At 52.1% G+C, this 20,547-nt stretch overlaps 1 protein-coding gene across 1 annotated transcript in view; it reads left to right on the forward strand.

Annotated features, from left to right (window-relative positions):
• The window catches only part of LOC134347359 (uncharacterized), an 80,611-nt gene that overhangs the window by 41,075 nt on the left and 18,989 nt on the right, over positions 1-20,547 (forward strand). Inside the window, exons 7-12 of the mRNA XM_063049751.1 lie at positions 891-944; positions 4,560-4,637; positions 4,724-4,753; positions 14,513-14,543; positions 16,402-16,547; positions 19,238-19,341. Of these exons, the coding sequence (XP_062905821.1) occupies positions 891-944; positions 4,560-4,637; positions 4,724-4,753; positions 14,513-14,543; positions 16,402-16,547; positions 19,238-19,341 (443 nt within the window). The remainder of the gene's footprint in view (positions 1-890; positions 945-4,559; positions 4,638-4,723; positions 4,754-14,512; positions 14,544-16,401; positions 16,548-19,237; positions 19,342-20,547) is intronic.

Genomic DNA, 20,547 nt, shown 5'->3' on the forward strand with positions numbered 1-20,547 from the left:
GGTCTCTGGGAGGGAGCAGCCCACCTCCTGATACCCCATGGCATTTCCACCTCTGCAAGGCACAAGGCATTGGCCGAGCCACACTTGGAGTATTGTCAGCAGTTTTGGACCCCATATCTAAGGAAGCGTGTGCGAGCATTGGAGAAGGTGCAGAGATTACAGGGAGAAGGCAGGGGAATGGGGTTGAGAGGGAGAATAAATCAGCCATGATGGAATGGCGGAGCAGAGAGTATGGTCTACTGTGTGTACTTCAGTTTCTCACCCATAAATCCACAGGGAGAACCTGTTCCCTTCTGAACCAAGATGCATGGTGTGAAAATGCTGGCCAGAAGTTACAAGGGGAAGGGTGAGGATTGTTTCAACCCTAAATCTGTAGTAACAAAGGCATTCGGAGAAGTATTGGATTGGCAGGAGATAATGTCCAGGACCATGGGATAAGAGAAAGATCAATGGGCTGATAGGATTGTCCTCCTGAGAGCTAGTACGGATTTGATAGGCTGAATCTCCTGCTGTATGCTATCAGTGCTGCCCTCCAGTATTCACTCGATGAAGACAAGTGGGATTGCATTGGTCTGCAGCTGCACTGGTGCACTAGCGTGAGATGAGGAACTGCTACATGCTTATTCTTACAGAAACATGGCTCCAGGACAACATCCCATGCAACACCAATCTTCAGGCTATGACACTGAGGGATGTGTGCTGATATTATTTTGTGACTGTTTGGTTTTCTTTGCTATTGTAACAACAGTATATGTGCAGTGTGTGACTGTTGATGACTGTCTTTAATACATTGGCCCTGAGGAATGCTGTTTCATTAGGCTGTGTACATGCGTATGGTTGAATGACATTTAAACTTGAGCTTGAACTTGATTCTCTGATTTGTATTACAGTGCAAGACAGCAGCCCGGTGTACGACAACATCGTCCCAAGCAGCAACAAAAAAGGTAAACGCCAACACCTTGTTGGTTGAGAGTTTTGACCTCGTTTGTAGCAACAGTGGTGTTGGGAACTGGAGTGACACTCAATCTGGTAGAGAAATTCAGCGGGTCGAACTGCATCTATGGGGAGAAATAAATTTTCGATGTTTTGCAGGGTCTCAATCCGAAATGTCAACAATCCCGTTCCTTTGAGCTTCTGAGACCTGTTTACATTTCAAAGTTCAAAATAATTTTATTATCAAAGTACATATCTGTCACCATATACAACCTTAAGATCCATTTTTCTGCGGGCATACTCAATAAATCGAATGACAATAGTAGAATCAATGAAAGACCACACCAACAAGGTGGACAACCAGTGTGTAAAGACAACAGGCTGTACAAATACAAAAAGAAAGAAATAATCATAGTGAATAAATAAGCAGTAATATTGAGAACACAAGATGAAGAGTCCTTAAAAGAGAGTCAGTAGTTTGTGGGAACGGTTCAGTGATGGGGTGAGTGAAGTCATTCCCTTTCATTTTGTGTTTATCTAACTTGTGTTCGGACTTGGTGGACCAAAAGCGATTGTGCTGAGGTGCCATCCTGTAGAGTTCTGAACCGTTTCAGCTGAGCCTCTCTGTTCCACTCCAGAGTGGAATGATCCTCTGACATGGGCAGTGTGTTTCCCACTGAACCCAGCACAAGGTCACCATGGTGTGGGGCACAGTCTGTCCTTCAGGAGATCGGGAGCGATCGCTGCCTGCTGAGCTGGTTCTACATTAGTGGGTGGTGGAAGGGTCAGGGTGGGGATAACGTTTGGCCACAATATGGAAGGAGGGTGGGGAGTTTTTGGTTGACACAAGAGATTCTGCAGATGCTGGAAATCCACAGCAAAACACAGACACACAATGCTGGAGGACACAGGTGCCCCTCGGGTCTGTGTACTAAGTCCCCTCTCTTACTCTCTGTATACCCATGACTGTGTCACCACCCACACCTCCAATCTGTAATTAAATTTGCTGATGACACGATACTGATTATCTCAAATAATAACGAGGCAGCCTACAGAAAGGAAATCATCACACTGACACAGTGGTGTCAAGAAAGCAACCTCTCCTCAATGTCGCAAAAACAAAGGAGCTGGTTGTGGATTGCAAGAGGAATGGAGACAGGCTGACCCCTATTGACATCAATGGATCTGGGGTTGAGAGGGGGAACAGCTTCAAGTTCCTCAGCATAAACGTCACTGATCTGTCTTGGTCTGTACATACAGGCTGTGTGGTGAAAAGGCACAACAGCTCTCTTTCACCTCAGACGGTTGAAGAAACTTAGAAACATAGAAAACCCACAGCACAATACAGACCCTTCAGCCCACAATGCTGTGCTGTACATGTACTTTAGAAAGTACCTTGGGTTACCTATAGCCCTCTATTTTTCTAAGCTCCTTGTACCTATCTAAGAGTCTCTTCAAAGACCGTATTGTATCCAGAAGTATGGTATGGGACCCCAAATCCTAAGAACTTTCGACAGGGGTACAGTTGAGAGCATCCTGACTGGCTGCATCACTGCCTGGTATGGGAACTGTACCTCCCTTAATCGCAGGACTCTGCAGAGAGTGGTGCGGACAGCCCAGCAGATCTGTAGATGTGAACTTCCCACTATTCAGGACATTTGCAAAGACAGGTGTGTAAAAAGGGCCAGAAGGATCATTGGAGGCCCAAGTCACCCCAACCACAAACTGTTCCAGCTGATACCATCTGGGAAATGGTACCGCAGCATAAAAGCCAGAACCAACAGTCTTCGGGACAGCTTCTTCCACCAGGCCATCAGACTGATGAACTCATGCTGACACAACTGTATTTCAATGTTATATTGACTGTCCTGTTGTACATGATATTTATTACTAATTACTATAAATTGCACATTGTTCATTTAGATGAAGACGTAGCATAAAGATTTTTACTCCTGATGTATATGAAGGATTTAAGTAATAAAGTCAATTCAGTTCAGTTCAATTCAGGAACTCAGCACCTATCTACTCTCCTGTCTGTTACTCCACTGAGGTTTCGGGCAGCAATGGTGGTCCTCCATCTCTGGCCTACTTCATCATGTCCGTAGCTTTCTCCCTGTTTTCATGACTGTCAGTCATGCAAGTCCCAGATGGAGACTCAGGAATACCATCGCACTCAGATGGAGAAGAATTCTTCATTGTTGTTTCCATAACAGATCTGATTGACCAGTCAGGGTTGTTAGCCCTGAGCTGAACCCCCAAAACTGGAGAACGAGTGGACCATGCTTAGACCAGCCTCTACCCTTTGACCTGTTTGGCATGGCTGACCCTACCAAGAGCCAAAGCACAAAACCCAAACTCCAGCCGACACGGCTCTCCAAATCATTGAGGCACACCGGCCTCCAAACCTGATGACAAGGTTGTGATCCTCTTCGTAGAGGCAGCATCTATGGAGAGGAATAAACATCTGATGTTTCAGGATGAGACCTTCATTCCCCTCCATAGATGCTGCCTGACCTGCTGAGTTTCTTTAGCATTTGAGTATGTTACTCTGGAGAGTTTTTAGACTCAGATGTGTGAGGCCTACAGAAACAACAGCCTGATTTATGAAGGCTATTGTGACAAAACTCTTTTGACAACACTATGTACCTGTGGACACCACGCTCCAAGGTCTTGTACAGTCTGTAGGTAGTTTAATTGGACCAAAGGCTCCATGTAAATGTGAGCTGCTAGGTGTTGTAACATTTCTTGCTTTCAGACGTTTATTGCTTTCATTCGGATTAATCGCTCTCCTCCTTACAGAGCAGCCAGATTCCTGCACTTCTGCCAGTATTTCAACAGAAGGTGGGAAGGCAAGCAAACCTCAAGCTAAAGATCGAGGTACAGTCTCCATTTACCGTTTACCATTTCTCAGACTGCCTGCTGACCATCGAATATTGAAAACCTAGACAGAGCGGAATTGGAGAGCATGTTTTCTATAGTGGGGGAGTCTAAGACCAGAGGACACAGCCTCAGAATCGAGGGATGTCGCTATGGAACAAAGATGAGGAGGGTGGTGAATCTGGGGAATTCATTGCCACAGATGGATGTGGAAGCCAAGTCATTGGGTATACTTAAAGCAGATGTTGATAGGGTCTTAATTAGTCAGGATGTCAAAGATTATGGGGAGAAGGCAGGAGAATGGGGTTGAGAGGAAAAATTAATCAGCCATGATGGAATGGCAGAGCAGACTCGATGAGCTGAATGGCCTAATTCTGCTCCTGTGTTTTATGGTCTTATGTTTTCTTTTCACATTTCACCTTTACACTTGACCTCTGACCTCTAGTTCTAGTCTCATAAAAACAAGGAAAATCTACAGCCCATTACAGGCCCTTCAACCCAGAATGCACTCCAGGGAATAAAGCCCGAATCGATTGAACCGTTCCCCATAACTCAGATCACCACGTTCTGGCAACATGCTTGTAAATTTTCTCTTTCAATCTTACTCATATCTTTTATGGAGTTGGGTGACCAAATCTGCAGACAATACTCCAAATTGGGCCTCACCAATGTCTTATTCAGCTTCAACATAACATTCCAACTCCTGACTTTGATTTTCTGTCGATTCAAACGAATCACTCTCCTTACAGAGCAGCCAGATTCCTGCACTTATGCCAGTATTTTGTTTGGAGGTGAGAAGGCAAGCAAACCTCAAGCTAAAGATCAAGGTACAATCTCCGTTTACATTTTTCCATTTCTTGGATCACTTTGAGGTCATCCTGCTGACTAACAGAAAATTCTTCTTCAATTCCAGGTGGGCAGAAGCAGGAAGCTGGACCTGCAGGTGAGGCTTTCCTTCAAGGTATTCTTGAAAATGATCTCCTTCAAATGCTCCATTCTCCCGTCCCTTCCCCTGACAGAGTGTGTGTCTGGCTGCCGCTGGGTCCTGCGGTCCACCTCACTGTGACTGGAGGGAAGGATTGGAGAAGCAGTGAAGAGTGGGAGAGGAGGGGGAGATGGTGGAAGGGGAGAGAGAGAATGATAGGGAGAGGGGGAAAGAGGAGAGAGGATGAAGGAGGGGAAGGGGATAAAAGAGAGCGAGGAGAAGGGAAGAAGGAGAGAGAGAAGGGGGTGAGTGAAAGGCAGAAGGGGAGTGGGAGAGGAAGAGGGACAGAGAAACAGGGAAGAGAGAGAGAGAGGAAGGGGGTGAGGGAGGGAGAGAGAGGGTGAGAGTGGGGTGAAGAGAAGGAGAGAGGGAGAGGGATAGGTGGGAAGGGGATAGTTAAGGGAGGGAGACAGAGTGAGGAATGGAGGGGAGGGGGAAATGGAGGGCGGAGGAATGAGGAGGGGGGGAGAGGGTCAAAAGGGGAGGGGAAGAAGGGGAGTCAAGCATACTTTGTATGCTCTTGTTGCACAGGTGAGGACACTAGCTGGGAGACGGTGACGTACGAGACAGGAATAGGGAATGGTGAGCTGACTGCACAGGCCCTTTGAGCTTCCTGTTCATCAGAGAGGCCTGGCCAATCTCCGATTCAGATCCATGTATCTATCACACATACATCAAAACATACAGTGAGATACGTCATTTGCGTCAACAGCCAATACAACATGAGGATGTGCCGGGGGCAGCCCGCAAGTGTCACCACACATTCCGGCGCCAACATCGCACGCCCACAATGTTCAGCAGAACAACACAAACAACAACAGAACAACAACCATGAGAAAAAACAAGCCCAGCAAACAACCCCTTTCCTCCCTCTCACCACCACCACCCCCCACACACCGTCAGGCTTCCAACCCGGGACAGGCCACCTCCCAGCCTTCAGCTGCCAGTGGACTCACAGACATCAGGTCTTGGATTTCTAGACATGTGAACCCTGGGCCTCAACATCTGGGCTGGCCAACTTCAGTCTTCAAACTCCAGTCTTCAGCCTTCAGTCTTCAGTCTTCAACCTTCAATCTTCAGTCTTCAACCTTCAGTCTTCAACCCTCTGTCTTCAACCCTCAGTCTTCAATCTTCAGGCTTCAACCTTCAGTCTTCAATTTTCAGTCTTCAATCTTTAGTCTTCAATCTTTAGTCTTCAATCTTTAGTCTTCAATCTTCAGTCTTCAACCTTCAGTCTTCAACCTTCAATCTTCAGCCTTCCTTCAACCTTCAGTCTTTAGTCTTCCATATCAGCTCCAGTACTCACAGAGACTACAAGATATGGGAGCAAAATTAGGCCACTTTGCCACTTCGAATCTTCTCCCCCACTTCAGCACGGCTGGTCCAATTTTTACTCTCAGCCTCAATCTCCTGCCTTCCCTCACCCCCCACCCCTCTGTATCCCTTCACGCCCTGACCAATTAAAAATCTATCATCCTCTGCCTTGAGACACCCTGAGCTCCAGGCTTCTTACTTTGGAATCGCAGCAACCTCCAAACCAGATGTTTACTGGAGAGGTGAGGGGTGGGTCACTGGTCCTCATGTCTATGATCCAGCGAGTCACCAACCTGGGGGACAGAGGGTGGTGGTCACAGAAACTCTTGGGCCAACAGTCGGACATTTTCCTGTGCACAGGAATACAAGAGGCTACAGAGAGTGGTGGAACTTAAGTTCAGAGTAAATTCATTATCAAAGTACATCTGTGACCACATACAACCCTGAGATTCATTTTCTTCAGGACATTCACAGTAAATACAAAGAAACACAATAGAATCTTTGAAAGACCTCACCAGGCAGGATGGACAAACAACCAAATACCAAAAGCAATATAATGCAAATACAAAAGGAAAACAATAAAATAATAATAATACATAAGCAATATCAAGGATATGAGATGAAGAATTCCTGAAAGTGAGTCCATAGTTTGAAGGAACAATTCAGCCTGTTCCATCACGGGTACAGTTGTCCTCTCTCACTCATCGTCAATCTTTCTCCTTGAGGATTTGACACTTTCAGAGAGAAAGACTGCCTATCTCCCATGCCTACATTGCTCATGATTTTCTGTAAGACGTATGTAACGTTCCGTTATATTGGCTCGTATATATCTAGGGGAAATCCTGCCCAGCACCTGCCTCAACACTCCCCATAGTGTCGGTCGCCGCCCGAATCAAGCCCAAACATCAGTCATCAGCCAGCACACCCAGTAAATTTTAACAAATACACTTTATAGATATTACTAATTCTATGACATTAATATAAATTTGATACAGAGAGGAAAGTAATGAAAAAAAAAGACGCCAAGACTTACCAAACTCCAAGTTCTTCGCACGCTACCGTTGGAGCTCAATCAATTCCTGACGACCACCCAGATCCTGTCGACTCACGGCTCAGGATCACCCGGAGTGATCGACCGGAGTCTCTCTGCACGTCCGCCGTCCTCCCAGTCTCTCCTCCGACTCCCCGTCTCTCCACTGTCCTCCTCGTCTCTCCTCCGTCTCCCCGTCTCTCCTCCATCTCCCCGTCTCTCCTCCGACTCCCCGTCTCTCCTCCATCTCCCTGTATCTCCTCCGACTCCCCGTCTCTCCTCCGTCCTCCCTGTCTCTCCTCCAACTCCCTGTCACTCCGTCTCCCCACCTCTCCTCCGTCTCCCCGTATCTCCTCCGTCCTCCCCATCCCTCCTCCGACTCCCTGTCTCCCCTCCGACTCCCCGTCTCCCCTCCATCTCCCCGTCTGTCCTCCATCCTCCCCGTCTCTCCACCGTCCTCCCCGTATCTCCACTGTCCTCCCCGTCTCTCCTCCGTCTCTCCGTCTTTCCTCCGACTCCCCATCTCTCCACCGTCCTCCCCGTCTCTCCTCCGTCCTCCCGGTCTCTCCTCCGACTCCCCGTCTGTCCTCCGTCCTCCCTGTCTCTCCTCCGACTCCCCGTCTCTCCTCCGTCCTCCCCGTCTCTCCTCCGTCCTCCCTGTCTCTCCTCCGACTCCCCGTCACTCTGTCGTCCTCCCCGTCTCTCCTCCGACTCCCCGTCAAAAACACCGTCTCTCCTCCATCCTCCCACTCTCTCCTCCGACTCCCCATCTTTCTTCCGACTCCCGGTCTCTCCTCCGACTCCCCATTTCTCCTCCGTCTCCCCGTCTCTCCTCTGTCTCCCCGTCTCTCCTCCGTCCTCCCTGTCTCTCCTCCGTCCTCCCTGTCTCCAACACGACTCCCTGTCTCCACCCCGACTCCCCGTCTCTCCTCCGACTCCCCGTCTCTCCTCCGACTCCCCGTCTCTCCTCTGACTCCCCGTCTCCCCTCCGACGCCCCGTTTCCCCTCCGTCTCCCCGTTTCTCCACCGTCCTCCCCGTCTCTCCTCCGACTCCCCGTTTCTCCTCCGACTCCCCGTCTCTCCTCTGTCCTCCCTGTCTCTCCTCCGAATCCCCGTGACTCCGTCGTCCTCCCCATCTCTCCTCCAACTCCCCGTCAAAAACCCCGTCTCTCCTCCATCCTCCCCGTCTCTCCTCCATCTCCCCGTATCTCCTCCATCTCCCCGTATCTCCTCCGTTCTCACTGTCTCCACCCCGACACCCTGTCTCCACCCCGACTCCCCGTCTCCACCCCGACTCCCCGTCTTCCCTCCATCTCCCCGTCTCCCCTCCGACTCCACGTCTCCCCTCCGACTCCCCGTCTCCCCTCAGGCTCCCCGTCTCTCCTCCTCACTCCCCGTCTCTCCTCCTCACTCCCCGTCTCTCCTCCTCACTCCCCGTCTCCTCTCCGACTCCCCGTCTCCACTCCGTCTCCCCGTCTCCCCTCCGTCTCCCCGTCTCCCCTCCGTCCTCCCCGTCTCTCCACCGTCCTCCCCGTCTCTCCTCCGACTCCTCTTCTTTCATCTGACTCCCCGTCTCTCCTCCGTCCTCCCGGTCTCTGCTCCGACTCCCCGTCTCTCCACTGTCCTCCCCGTCTCTCCTCCGTCTCCCCGTCTCTCCTCCATCTCCCCGTATCTCCTTCGACTCCCCGTCTCTCCTCCGTCCTCCCCGTCTCTCCTCCAACTCCCCGTCATTCCGTCTCCCCGAATCTCCTCCGTCCTCCCTGTCCCTCCTCCGACTCCCTGTCTCCCCTCCGACTCCCTGTCTCCCCTCCAACTCCCCGTCTGTCCTCCGTCCTCCCCGTCTCTCCACCGTCCTCCCCGTCTCTCCACCGTCCTCCCCGTCTCTCCTCCGTCTCTCCGTCTCTCCTCCGACTCCCCGTCTCTCCACTGTCCTCCCCGTCTCCCCTCCGTCTCCCCGTCTCCCCTCCGACTCCCCGTCTCCCCTCCGACTCCCCGTCTCTCCTCCGTCCTCCCCGTCTCTCCTCCGTCCTCCCCGTCTCTCCTCCGACTCCCTGTCTCTCCTCCGACTCCCCGTCTCCCCTCCGACTCCACGTCTCTCTACCGACTCCCCGTCTCCCCTCCGACTCCCCGTCTCCTCTCCGACTCCCCATCTCTCCTCCGTCCTCCCTGTCTCTCCTCTGACTCCCCGTCACTCCGTCTCCCCATCTCTCCTCCGTCCTCCCTGTCTCCACCCCGAATCCCCGTCTCCACCCCGACTCCTCGTCTCCCCTCCGACTCCCCGTCTCCCCTCCGACTCCCCATCTCTCCTCCGTGCTCCCCGTCTCTCCTCCGACTCCCCGTCCCCCCTCCGACTCCCCGTCTCCCCTCCGTCTCCCCGTCTCTCCACCTTCCTCCCCGTCTCTCCTCTGACTCCCAGTCTCTCCTCCGTCCTCCCAGTCTCTCCTCCATCTCCCCGTCTCCCCTCCGACTCCCCGTCTCCCCTCCCACTCCCCGTCTCTCCACCGTCCTCCCCGTCTCTCCTCCGACTCCCCGTTTCTCCGCCGACTCCCCATCTCTCCTCCGTCCTCCCGGTCTCTCCTCCAACTCCCTGTCTCTCCTCCATCCTCCCCGTCTATCCTCCGACTCCCCGTCTCTCCTCCGTCCTCCCCGTCTCTCCTCCATCCTCCCTGTCTCTCCTCCGACTCCCCGTCACTCTGTGGTCCTCCCCGTTTCTCCTCCGACTCCCCGTCAAAAACCACGTCTCTCCTACGTCCTCCCCGTCTCTCCTCCGACTCCCCATCTCTCTTCCGACTCCCGGTCTCTCCTCCGACTCCCCATTTCTCCTCCGTGGCCCCGTCACTCCTCCAACTGCCCGTCAAAAACCCCGTCTCTCCTCCGTCCTCCTTGTCTCTACTCCGACTCCCTGTCCCCACCCCGACTCCCCGTCTCTCCTCCGTCCTCCCTGTCTCCACCCCGAATCCCCGTCTTCACCCCGACTCCCCGTCTCCCCTCCGACTCCCCATCTCTCCTCCGTGCTCCCCGTCTCTCCTCCGACTCCCCGCCTCCCCTCCGACTCCCTGTCTCTCCTCCATCTTCCCCGTTTCTCCTCCGTCCTCCCCGTCTCTCCACCGTCCTCCCCGTCTCTCCTCCGACTCCCCGTTTCTCCGCCGACTCCCCGTCTCTCCTCCGTCCTCCCAGTCTCTCCTCCAACTCCCTGTCTCTCCTCCATCTTCCCCGTTTCTCCTCCGTCCTCCCCGTCTCTCCACCGTCCTCCCTGTCTATCCTCCGACTCCCCGTCTCTCCTCCGTCCTCCCTGTCTCTCCTCCGGCTCCCCGTCACTCTGTCGTCCTCCCCGTTTCTCCGCCGACTCCCCGTGAAAAACCCCGTCTCTCCTCCGTCCTCCCCATCTCCCCTCTGACTCCCCGTCTCCCCTCCGACTCCCCGTCTCTCCTCCGACTCCACGTCTCCCCTCCGACTCCCCGCTTCCCCTCCGTCTCCCCGTCTCTCCTCCGTCCTCCCGGTCGCTCCACCGTCCTCCCCGTCTCTCCTCTGACTCCCAGTCTCTCCTCCGTCCTCCCAGTCTCTCCTCCATCTCCCCATCTCCCCTCCGACTCCCCGTCTCTCCTCCGACTTCCCGTTTCTCTGCCGACTCCCCGTCTCTCCTTCGTCCTCCCGGTCTCTCCTCCACTCCCTGTCTCTCCTCCGTCCTCCCCGTCTATCCTACAACTCCCCGTCTCTCTTCCGTCCTCCCCATCTCTCCTCCGTCTTCCCTGTCTCTCCTCCGACTCCCCGTCACTCTGTCGTCGTCCCCGTCTCTCCTCCGACTCCCCATCAAAAACCCCGTCTCTGCTCCATCCTCCCCGTCTCTCCTCCGACTTCCCGTTTCTCCGCCGACTCAAGATCTCTCCTCCGTCCTCCCGGTCTCTCCTCCGTTCTCCCGGTCTCTCCTCCGACTCCCGGTCTCTCCTCCGACTCCCGGTCTCTCCTCCGACTCCCCATTTCTCCTCCGTCTCCCCGTCTCTCCTCCGTCTCCCCGTCTCTCCTCCGTCCTCCTTGTCTCCACCCCGACTCTCTGTCTCCACCCCGACTCCCCGTCTCTCCTCCGACTCCCCGTCTCCCCTCCGACTCCCCGTCTCCCCTCCGACTCCCCGTTTCCCCTCCGTCTCTCTGTTTCTCCTTCGTCCTCCCCGTCTCCCCTCCGACTCCCCGTCTCTCCTCCGTCCTCCCTGTCTCTCCTCCGAATCCCCGTCACGCTGTCGTCCTCCCCATCTCTCCTCCAACTGCCCGTCAAAAACCCCGTCTCTCCTCCGTCCTCCCCGTCTCTCCTCCATCTCCCCGTATCTCCTCCGTTCTCCCTGTCTCCACCACGACACCCCGTCTCCACCCCGACTCCCCGTCTCCACCCCGACTCCCCGTCTCCCCTCCGACTCCCCATCTCTCCTCCGTGCTCCCTGTCTCTCCTCCGACTTCCCGTCTCCCCTCCGACTCCCCGTCTCCCCTCCGTCTCCCCGTCTCTCCTCCAACTCCCTGTCTCTCATCCGTCTTCCCTGTTTCTCCTCCGTCCTCCACGTCTCTCCACCGTCCTCCCCGTCTCTCCTCCGACTCCCCGTCTCTCCGCCGACTCCCCGTCTCTCCTCCGTCCTCCCGGTCTCTCCTCCAACTCCCTGTCTCTCCTCCGTCCTCCCCGTCTCTCCTCCGTCCTCCCCGTCTCTCCTCCGTCCTCCCTGTCTCTCCTCCGACTCCCCGTCACTCTGTCGTCCTCCCCGTCTCTCCTCCGACTCCCCGTCAAAAACCCCGTCTCTCTTCCGTCCTCCCCGTCTCTCCTCCAACTCCCCATCTCTCTTCCGACTCCCGGTCTCTCCTCCGACTTCCCATTTCTCCTCCATCTCCCCGTCTCTCCTTCATCTCCCCGTCTCTCCTCCGTCCTCCTTGTCTCCACCCCGACTCCCTGTCTCCACCCCGACTCCCCGTCTCTCCTCTGACTCCCCGTCTCCCCTCCGACTCCCCGTTTCCCCTCCGACTCCCCGTCTCTCCTCCGTCCTCCCTGTCTCTCCTCCGAATCCCCGTCACTCCGTCGTCCTCCCCGTCTGTCCTCCAACTGCCCGTCAAAAACTCCGTCTCTCCTCCGTCCTCCCCGTCTCTCCTCCGTTCTCCCTGTCTCCACCCCGACACCCTGTCTCCACCCCGACTCCCCGTCTCCCCTCCGACTCCCCATCTCTCTTCCGACTCCCGGTCTCTCCTCCGACTCCCCATTTCTCCTCCGTCTCCCCGTCTCTCCTCCGTCCTCCTTGTCTCCACCCCGACTCCCTGTCTCCACCCCGACTCCCTGTCTCCACCCCGACTCCCTGTCTCCACCCCGACTCCCCGTCTCTCCTCCGACTCCCCATCTCCCCTCCGACTCCCCGTTTCCCCTCTGTCTCCTCGTTTCTCCTCCGACTCCCCGTCTCTCCTCCGTCCTCCCTGTCTCTCCTCCGAAGCCCCGTCACGCCGTCGTCCTCCCCGTCTCTCCTCCAACTGCCAGTCAAAAACCCCGTCTCTCCTCCGTCCTCCCCGTCTCTCCACCGTCCTCCCCGTCTCTCCACCGTCCTCCCCGTCTCTCCTCCAACTCCCCGTTTCTCCGCCGACTCCCCGTCTCTCCTCCAACTCCCTGTCTCTCCTCCGTCCTCCCCGTCTATCCTCCGACTCCCCATCTCTCCTCCGTCCTCCCCGTCTCTCCTCCATCCTCCCTGTCTCTCCTCTGACTCCCCGTCTCTCCACCGTCCTGCCTGTCTCTCCACTGACTCCCCGTCTCTCCACAGACTCCCCGTCTCTCCACCAACTCCCCATCTCTCCACCGACTCCCCGTGTCTCCAGCGTCTCCCCGTCTCTCCTTCATCTCCCCGTCTCTCCACCGATTCCCCGTCTCTCCTCCGACTCCCCATCTCTCCTCCGTCCTTCCTGTTTCTGCACCGTCCTCCCCGTCTCTCCTCCGACTCCCCGTCTCTCCACTGTCCTCCTCGTCTCTGCTCCAACTCTCCTTCCCTCCACCGACTCCCCGTCTCTGCTCCAACTCCCCGGCAAAAACCCCCGCAGGTCCACCGTCCTCCCCGTCTCTCCCCCGACTCCCTGTCTCTCATCCGACTCCCTGCCAAAAACCCGTCCACCATCTTCCCTGTCTCTCCTCCGACTCCCCGTCTCTCCACCGTCCTCCCCGTCTCTCCTCCGACTCCCCGTCTCTCTGCTGACTCCCCGTCTCTCCCCTGACTCCCCGTCTCTCATCCGACTCCCCGCCAAAAACCCGTCCACCATCCTCCCCGTCTCTCCTCCAACTCCCCGTCTCTCCTCCGACTCCCCGTCTCTCCACCGTCCTCCCCGTCTCTCCTCAGACTCCCCGTCTCATCTCCGACTCCTCGTCTCTGCTCCGACTCCCCGTCCCTCGACCGACTCCTCGTCTCTGCTCCGACTCCCCGGCAAAACCCCGTTCCCAGTCATATGAGACAGCACTGTATCCGAAAACAAAATGACACATGACCACCCATTGGTTAATAGCACCCTGCTATCTCTAATAACCCAAGCAATTGTCTAGTTAGAGACTTTCTAGCATTCTTCAGTATAACATAACAAGAGAAGCCATTTTAAATTTAACAAAAAGAAAGACCCGGTACACGTAGAAGCAGAATTAGGCCATTCAGCCCATCAAGTCTGCTCCACCTGCCAGTCATGTCTGACTTACTTTTTACTCTCCTAATCCCTATTCTCCTGCCTTCTCCCGTAACCCTTAACCACCTTAGCGATCACGGACTTACCAATCTGTGCATTAAACATACCCGATGTCATGGTCTCCACAGCCGTCTGTGGCAATGAATTCCACAGATTCACCATCCTCTGGCTAAAGAAACTCCTCCTCATCTCTGATCTAAAGAGACGTCTCTGGCCCTCTGGTCCGAGACTCTCCACTCTAGGAAACGTCAAACACTCCTGGTCTGTTCACTTGGAGGAATGTGTGAGATATCATGGGGGTGTCATCGCTGTTCCCCACATTCTCACTGGAACCACCTCACTTTCAAACACTCTGAACTCATGTTCTCAATATCATTTATTTTTTATTTGCATCGTTTGTCTTCCTTTGGATATCGGATGTTTGATTGTCTCTATGTTGAATTTTTAATAAATTCCAGAGTATTTATTTTTTCTCTGTAAATGCACGCAGGGAAGTGAGAATCTGGGATATGAGTTAAGGAAGTGTGTGGTGACAGAAACATTCTTTGATAATAAATTCACCTGGGCTTGGACTTTTGTCACAGTGACCCTCGTCCTGATGGTGTAATTGTCCTGTCTCCCTGGATGCTCCTGGGTCTGGTGTCGGGGTAAGCTCCCCTCGCTGTCTGCGCTAATGTCTGATTTTTGTGTTCCAGAGGTGATCTACGCGGCGGTGGTGAAGAAACAGTAATCGGCAAGGAGCACTGAACCCTGGGGGGGGGGGTGCGGGGGAGGCTGCACCATTTCCATCCCCGGTCCAGGAGAGACAGCACTCACTACTGACTGCTCCTGACATGTCTATGCTTCTGCAATACAGTGTGTTCTTGTTAACTGAGACATTGGTTAATCGGGCCAGCCGCTTATTGGGACAACTCTTAAAAAACAAAAACTATTTGAGAAAATAGCCGGGATTCCTTTCGTTTAACTGGGACAGTCTGCTACTGAATTGTGACAGCAGCCTGTCACTGGACAATTTTAATCTCGGCACTGAGTAATGGAACTGATCAATGTTTGTCTTCCACCATCAGGCCTCGAAACTGCCACCTCCAGTGCTGGCGTTCTCCACTCTCATCTTCGCTAGACATCCCAGGAAATCACAAAAGCACCAGATCATTTAGTTGTCTCAAAGGCACATCCTCAAGGGAAAATTGCAGGCTGCAATCGATCGCTGTTCAGAAGTTTGTCTAGAAGGATATCTAAGTGTTTAAAGGTTCATTTAATATCAGAATGAATACAGTATACAACCTGCAAATCTTACTCTTCACAGACATCCATGAAACAGGAAACCCTATGGAATGAATGAGAGAAACATTGAAGCCCTGAATCTGCCCCCCTCCTCACTCTCCCCACACAAGCAGCAGCAAGACCATCGGCCACCCCCCCCCCCAACTTGTGCCAGGAGAAGTACCAACCTCCCACCCCCACCATGCAAGCAACAGCAGAAGCCCCTCAAAGAGACCTCGATCCAGAGTCCGTCATTGTCAAGCATTATCAAGGATGCATCTCACCCTAACCATGGACTTTTTACTCTCCTCCCATCCGGTAGGCGCTACAGGAGCCTCCGCTCCCGCACCAGCAGGCACAGGAGGAGCTTCTTCCCTGAGGCTGTGACACTGCTGAACCTCTCATCACAGCGCTAAGCAGTATTGCATCCGTATTGTACTGTCTCAGTACTTTTATATTTGTGTGCTGTACCACTTTTTATTCGCAGCTATTTTGTAAATAACACTATTCTGTGCATTTCTGGTCAGATCCTAACTGCATTTCATTGGCTTTGTATCTGTACTCGGCACAATGACAATAAAGTTGAATCTAATCTAATCTAATCTTATCAAATCTGCAGTCCGTAACCCAGCACATTGGTGTCTCAGACAGGCTCTCTCTCCTCGCGGGGGGGAGAGGGATTGCTCCTGCAACAATGGGAGTGGAGACTAACAGCTCACCGTTCTGATTCTACAATCTTCCACATCGCTTCTCCAAGCACCCCCGTCTCGAGGACTGACAGGTTTTCATCCTCATCGAGAGAGAGAGAGAGATGTCTACAACGTGTCAGATTGGTCACTAATGCCATCATGCCACTGAACAAGATAATTTTAATTACAGTCAATCAAAAGAACACAGCAGCTTACACTGGATGAATTCCTTGGTCAATAACTATTAGGAATTAACACGCAGTTTTATGGTATTGTAGCACTGTTGATGGTGTTCTAATTTGTTCTATATTTCATTTAAATGCATAATTTCTTACTCAGTTTGCTGTTTTTTTAATATCTTTTTAACTAATAAAGGGAAGAAAGAACAAGTGAAAACCTGTAGGAGATGGTGTGGCCAGTGAGACCCTGGCCCACATCTCCGGGAGATGCATGGAGGTGAAAAGGAGCCAGATTAAGAGGCATAACAAGTCGGCTGAAATATTGAAGGTGGCCCTCTCCCTTCCTCTTCCATCATCTCCCCAAAGACGTCGTAACCTCCACCAGGAGCTCTCCGTCTGTCCACCATGTATGCTTGGATGTCGAACGCCTGCTTCCCCCATGACATCCTTCAGCAGCTGGAGACTAGCCAGACTCCTGATCTTAGCCCGGTTGTCTTCGTTGGCCATGGAGAACGACGCTTTGATAACCCTGTCCTCCGAGAGCTCCAACGCCAGCATCTTCCTGATCACGGCTGTCGGAATCAGTACCTCGAGCTTCGGTAGGCCTACCCCTCTGAACTTATTCCGGGTATACGGTATTCCATCCGTTGTATCCTGGGGTAGGTGGAGGATCTCTTTCGCGGTTGTCCTGATCCGGCTGTCCAGATCTCTCAGAGAGTACTGCGACACTTCAGTGAGAGTCAGATGCTAGTACATCCTCGGAATCATAAACATCCTTCTGAGCTCAATCTTCTGTAGTGGCTTGAGCTTTGCTGCCTTCAGACTGTGGAACCTCGTATCCAATCAGTAGTTTCATTTGTCATCTCTCACACCTCACCACAGGTCTATCTTTGCCCCGAGGTACTTTTCAATATCTCCTGGTGGGACAAACTGCATGTTCTTCCCCTCCAGGCTCCATTCCTCCTTCGCGTTGTACAAGGTACAAGTAGGTCTTCCTTTTGCATTCACAGTAAAAACCTTTTGTCTTTCTCACATTCACCTCAAGTCCGGTTGCCCTGCAGAACCTTTTCAGAATCTCAAGCTTTTCCACCATCCCTTCATAGGAGCCGCTTAGGAATGCTATATCATCCGCAAATGCCAGTGCCCTCCACTTAAACTCCTCTTCCGTCTCTTTCCAATGTGCTTAACAGTGGGTCCATGGCAATGCTAAAGAGGACTGGCAACATGGGGTCTCCTTGTTTGACCCCTTTTCTCACAGCGATTTTGTCAGTCCGTTCCTCGCCGACCTCCACCACTGTTGCTGTGTTGGTGTACAGGTCTTCGACTAGCTTTCTGAATCGCTGTGGTGCCCCCACTCTGCTTAGTGCCTTCTGGATCAGCTTGTGGCCCACTGAGTCAAAGACCCTCGCTAAATCCACGAACACTACTGCCAAATCTTTGCTTTGCCTATCAGACCCATTGATGATGGGGTGGTAAATTGGATTAGTAAGTATGCAGATGATACTAAGATTGGTGGAGTTGTGGATGATGAGGTAGGTTTTCAAAACTTGCAGAGAAATTTAGGACAGTTAGAAGAGTGGGCTGCAAGATGGCAGATGGAGTTTAATGCTGAAAAATGTGAGGTGCTACATTTTGGTAGAACTAATCAAAATAGGACATATATGGTAAATGGTAGGGATTGAAGAATGCTGTAGAACAGAGGGATCTAGGAATAATGGTGCATAGTTCCCTGAAGATGGAATCTCATGTGGATAGGGTGGTGAAGAAAGCTTTTGGTTTGCTGGCCTTTATTAATTAGAGCATTGAGCATAGGAGTTGGGATGTAATGTTGAATTTGTATAAGGCATTGGTAAGGCTAAATCTGGAGTATTGTGTAAAGTTTTGGTCACCGAGTTATAGGAAAGATGTCAATAAAATTGAGAGAGTACAGAGGAGGTTTACTAAAATGTTGCCTGGGTTTCATCTCCTAAGTTACAGAGAAAGATTGAACAAGTTAGGTCTTTATTCTTTGGAGCGTAGAAGGTTGAGGGGGGACTTGATAGAGGTGTTTAAAATTATGAGGGGGATAGATACAGTTGACATGGTTAGACTTTTTCCATTGAGAGTGGGGGAGATTCAAACAAGAAGACATGGGTTGAGAGTTAGAGGATAAAAGCTTAAGGGTAACATGAGGGGGAACTTCTTTACTCAGAGGGGTAACTGTGTGGAACGAGCTTCCAGCAGAAGTGGTTGAGGCAGGTTCGATATTGTCATTTAAAGTTAAATTGGATAGATATATGGACAGGAAAGGAATGGAGTGTTATGGGCTGAGTGCAGGTTGGTGGGACTAGGATAGGGTAAGAGTTCAGCATGGACTAGAAGGGCCGGGATGGCCTGTTTCCGTGTTGTAATTGTTATATGGTTATATATGGTTATATTTCCGTGAATCTTCGGCTGATTGGGACAGCTGCTTCTTTGGGTTGAAATGTGCTGGTGCTGATGTGCCCATTAACTGGAGTCACTGTGTTATTGGAACTTAATGACCCCGACACCCGTACTGCTGAGGAGCCAGGCTGAGTGTTGCATTGAGCTGTGAGGGCACTGATGCCAAGTCTCCGGGTCACTGCGGAAGGCATGAAGCATAAAACAGACTTGGTATGAGGCATCTCCCCAAGGCCTTTAGAGCCAGAGAGTTGTTAATTCAACGTTAAAAACAAGACAAAGGAACGGTAAGGTAGCGGTTGGCGTAAATCCATTACAGCGCCAGTGACCCGGGTTCAATTGCTTGTGCATTCTCCTCCCACTTTCCAAAGACAAACTGATCTGTTGGGGTTCCCAGCTCTCTCAGACTCTCTGAATTCCCGAGTCTCCCTGCCTCTCAAGTTCCCCAGGTCTCTCAAGTCATCCCTGGTTCTTGAGTTTTCAGGTCTTCCTGGGCCATCAGGTGCCAGCTATAGGGAAGGGCTCCCGTATTAACTTCTTCAGGCCTGTGCAGGGCATCAGGGAGCATTGGGCTCAGAGGTTTTTAGAGCAGCTGAATTGGCTAATTGTTGCTTAGCAACAATTATTATTGGTTTAAGAGTTGCTTGTGTTTTTCTCGAGCGATTCGCTCTTTGTAGTGTGGTTTCCTGGTGCTTTCTGTTTAAGTTTGTTAAGTTTATTTTGGTAGGCTCAGGGATTCTGTGTTAGTTTTATTGTTGAAGCAGATGCCGGATTAGCTCCAATCGGAGGGTCCTCATTTAGAGAATGATCTGTCTCACTTGGTCGAGCTCCCTCTGACTAAGCTCTTGTTTCTGTCTCTACGTGGAAGTCTTTGTCTCCGATATTGGCAGTACACACCATGACACTTATCTACCAGCATCACTGAAGGACATCTTGGACAAGTCCCTCATTCGGGACTTCCAGCGGACACAGGTCAGGACGCTTCAGGGGCTGTGCCTAGAGAGGGAGGCCCTGTCACAACCACAGATTTGGCAGTGCAGTAGAAATGGCAATTGCGCTCGTGAATATGCACATGTAAGGGGGTTTCATCTTTTATGTTACTGCGGAGGCTATTTAAAATGGCTTCTTTGTTATGTTATACTTAGGAATGCTTCTTTGTTATGTTAGACGCTGAGGAAGTCCTTCCCGCTAGCAGTCTGTTTTGTATTATCTATTGATATGAGGACGTTATGAACCAATTGGGATAGTTGTTATGTTTTTGGTGTATTTGAAGATACTGTATGCGCGGGGTTTCGGGGCAGAAGGCGGGAGAGAGAGACAGAGGATGAACCAGGTGCTGTGAAGTCCGCTAACGGGGCCGGACCCCGAGGAGGGTGTTCGGCGAGGAGAGGAGACGGAGACGGAGACGGACTCGTGTAGAGCGTCTGGTCGACCACCATTGTTGGTCCCAGGCAGCCGGTCGAGGTGGTCCAAGGGGTTGAAGGAAGAAGAAGGGTCTTGAGCTCCAACTGTTTTGTGCATGAAGAGATTGAACTTTGATAAGTGTGGCGCCTTTTATTTTCCTTTTACGTTTTATTCTCTATTAATTATATAGTTCCAGTAATATCTATAAACTGTATATCATTTAATTGCATCTGGTGTTTTGTCTGTTATTTGGGCGGGGTGGGGTACCTCACACAGCATCCACACAAACTAATTACCCAGTTTGGCGGGGCTGAGGGCTGTTTCCCTAGACGACAGCGAGCCGAGCAACCCTGGGGGGGGGGGGGGCTACACACCCTGTCAGCTAATTATTATTTCATTGTGATAGTATTTAGCTCCGTTCATTCTGTTGTAGTATTGGTCGAGACTTGGACACAGCTACACTTCGATGCCTCCTTGCATTCCACCTTGCTTGATAAACTGGACTGTCGAGTCAACTGACTCTGGAGACTAGCGGTATTCATTTTATTCTTAGTTGTTCTTTTCAGCTGCAGTGTCGGCTACGTTTTCCATTGAGAGTTTCAGTTAACGGCCCTGTTTGGCCTAGTGTTTATTGTTTTCTTTTCCCTTTAACACTGTTCGCATTAAAGTCCGTGAACTATCAACCTGCTTCTGTGTCTTTCGCTCTGCACTTGGGCCATATCCGAACCTGGTGACACCTATACCATCATGTTACTGTGCAAGGCATGTTTATCT

This window comes from Mobula hypostoma, chromosome 5, assembly GCF_963921235.1.
Source record: "Mobula hypostoma chromosome 5, sMobHyp1.1, whole genome shotgun sequence".
Classification (NCBI taxonomy): domain Eukaryota; kingdom Metazoa; phylum Chordata; class Chondrichthyes; order Myliobatiformes; family Myliobatidae; genus Mobula; species Mobula hypostoma.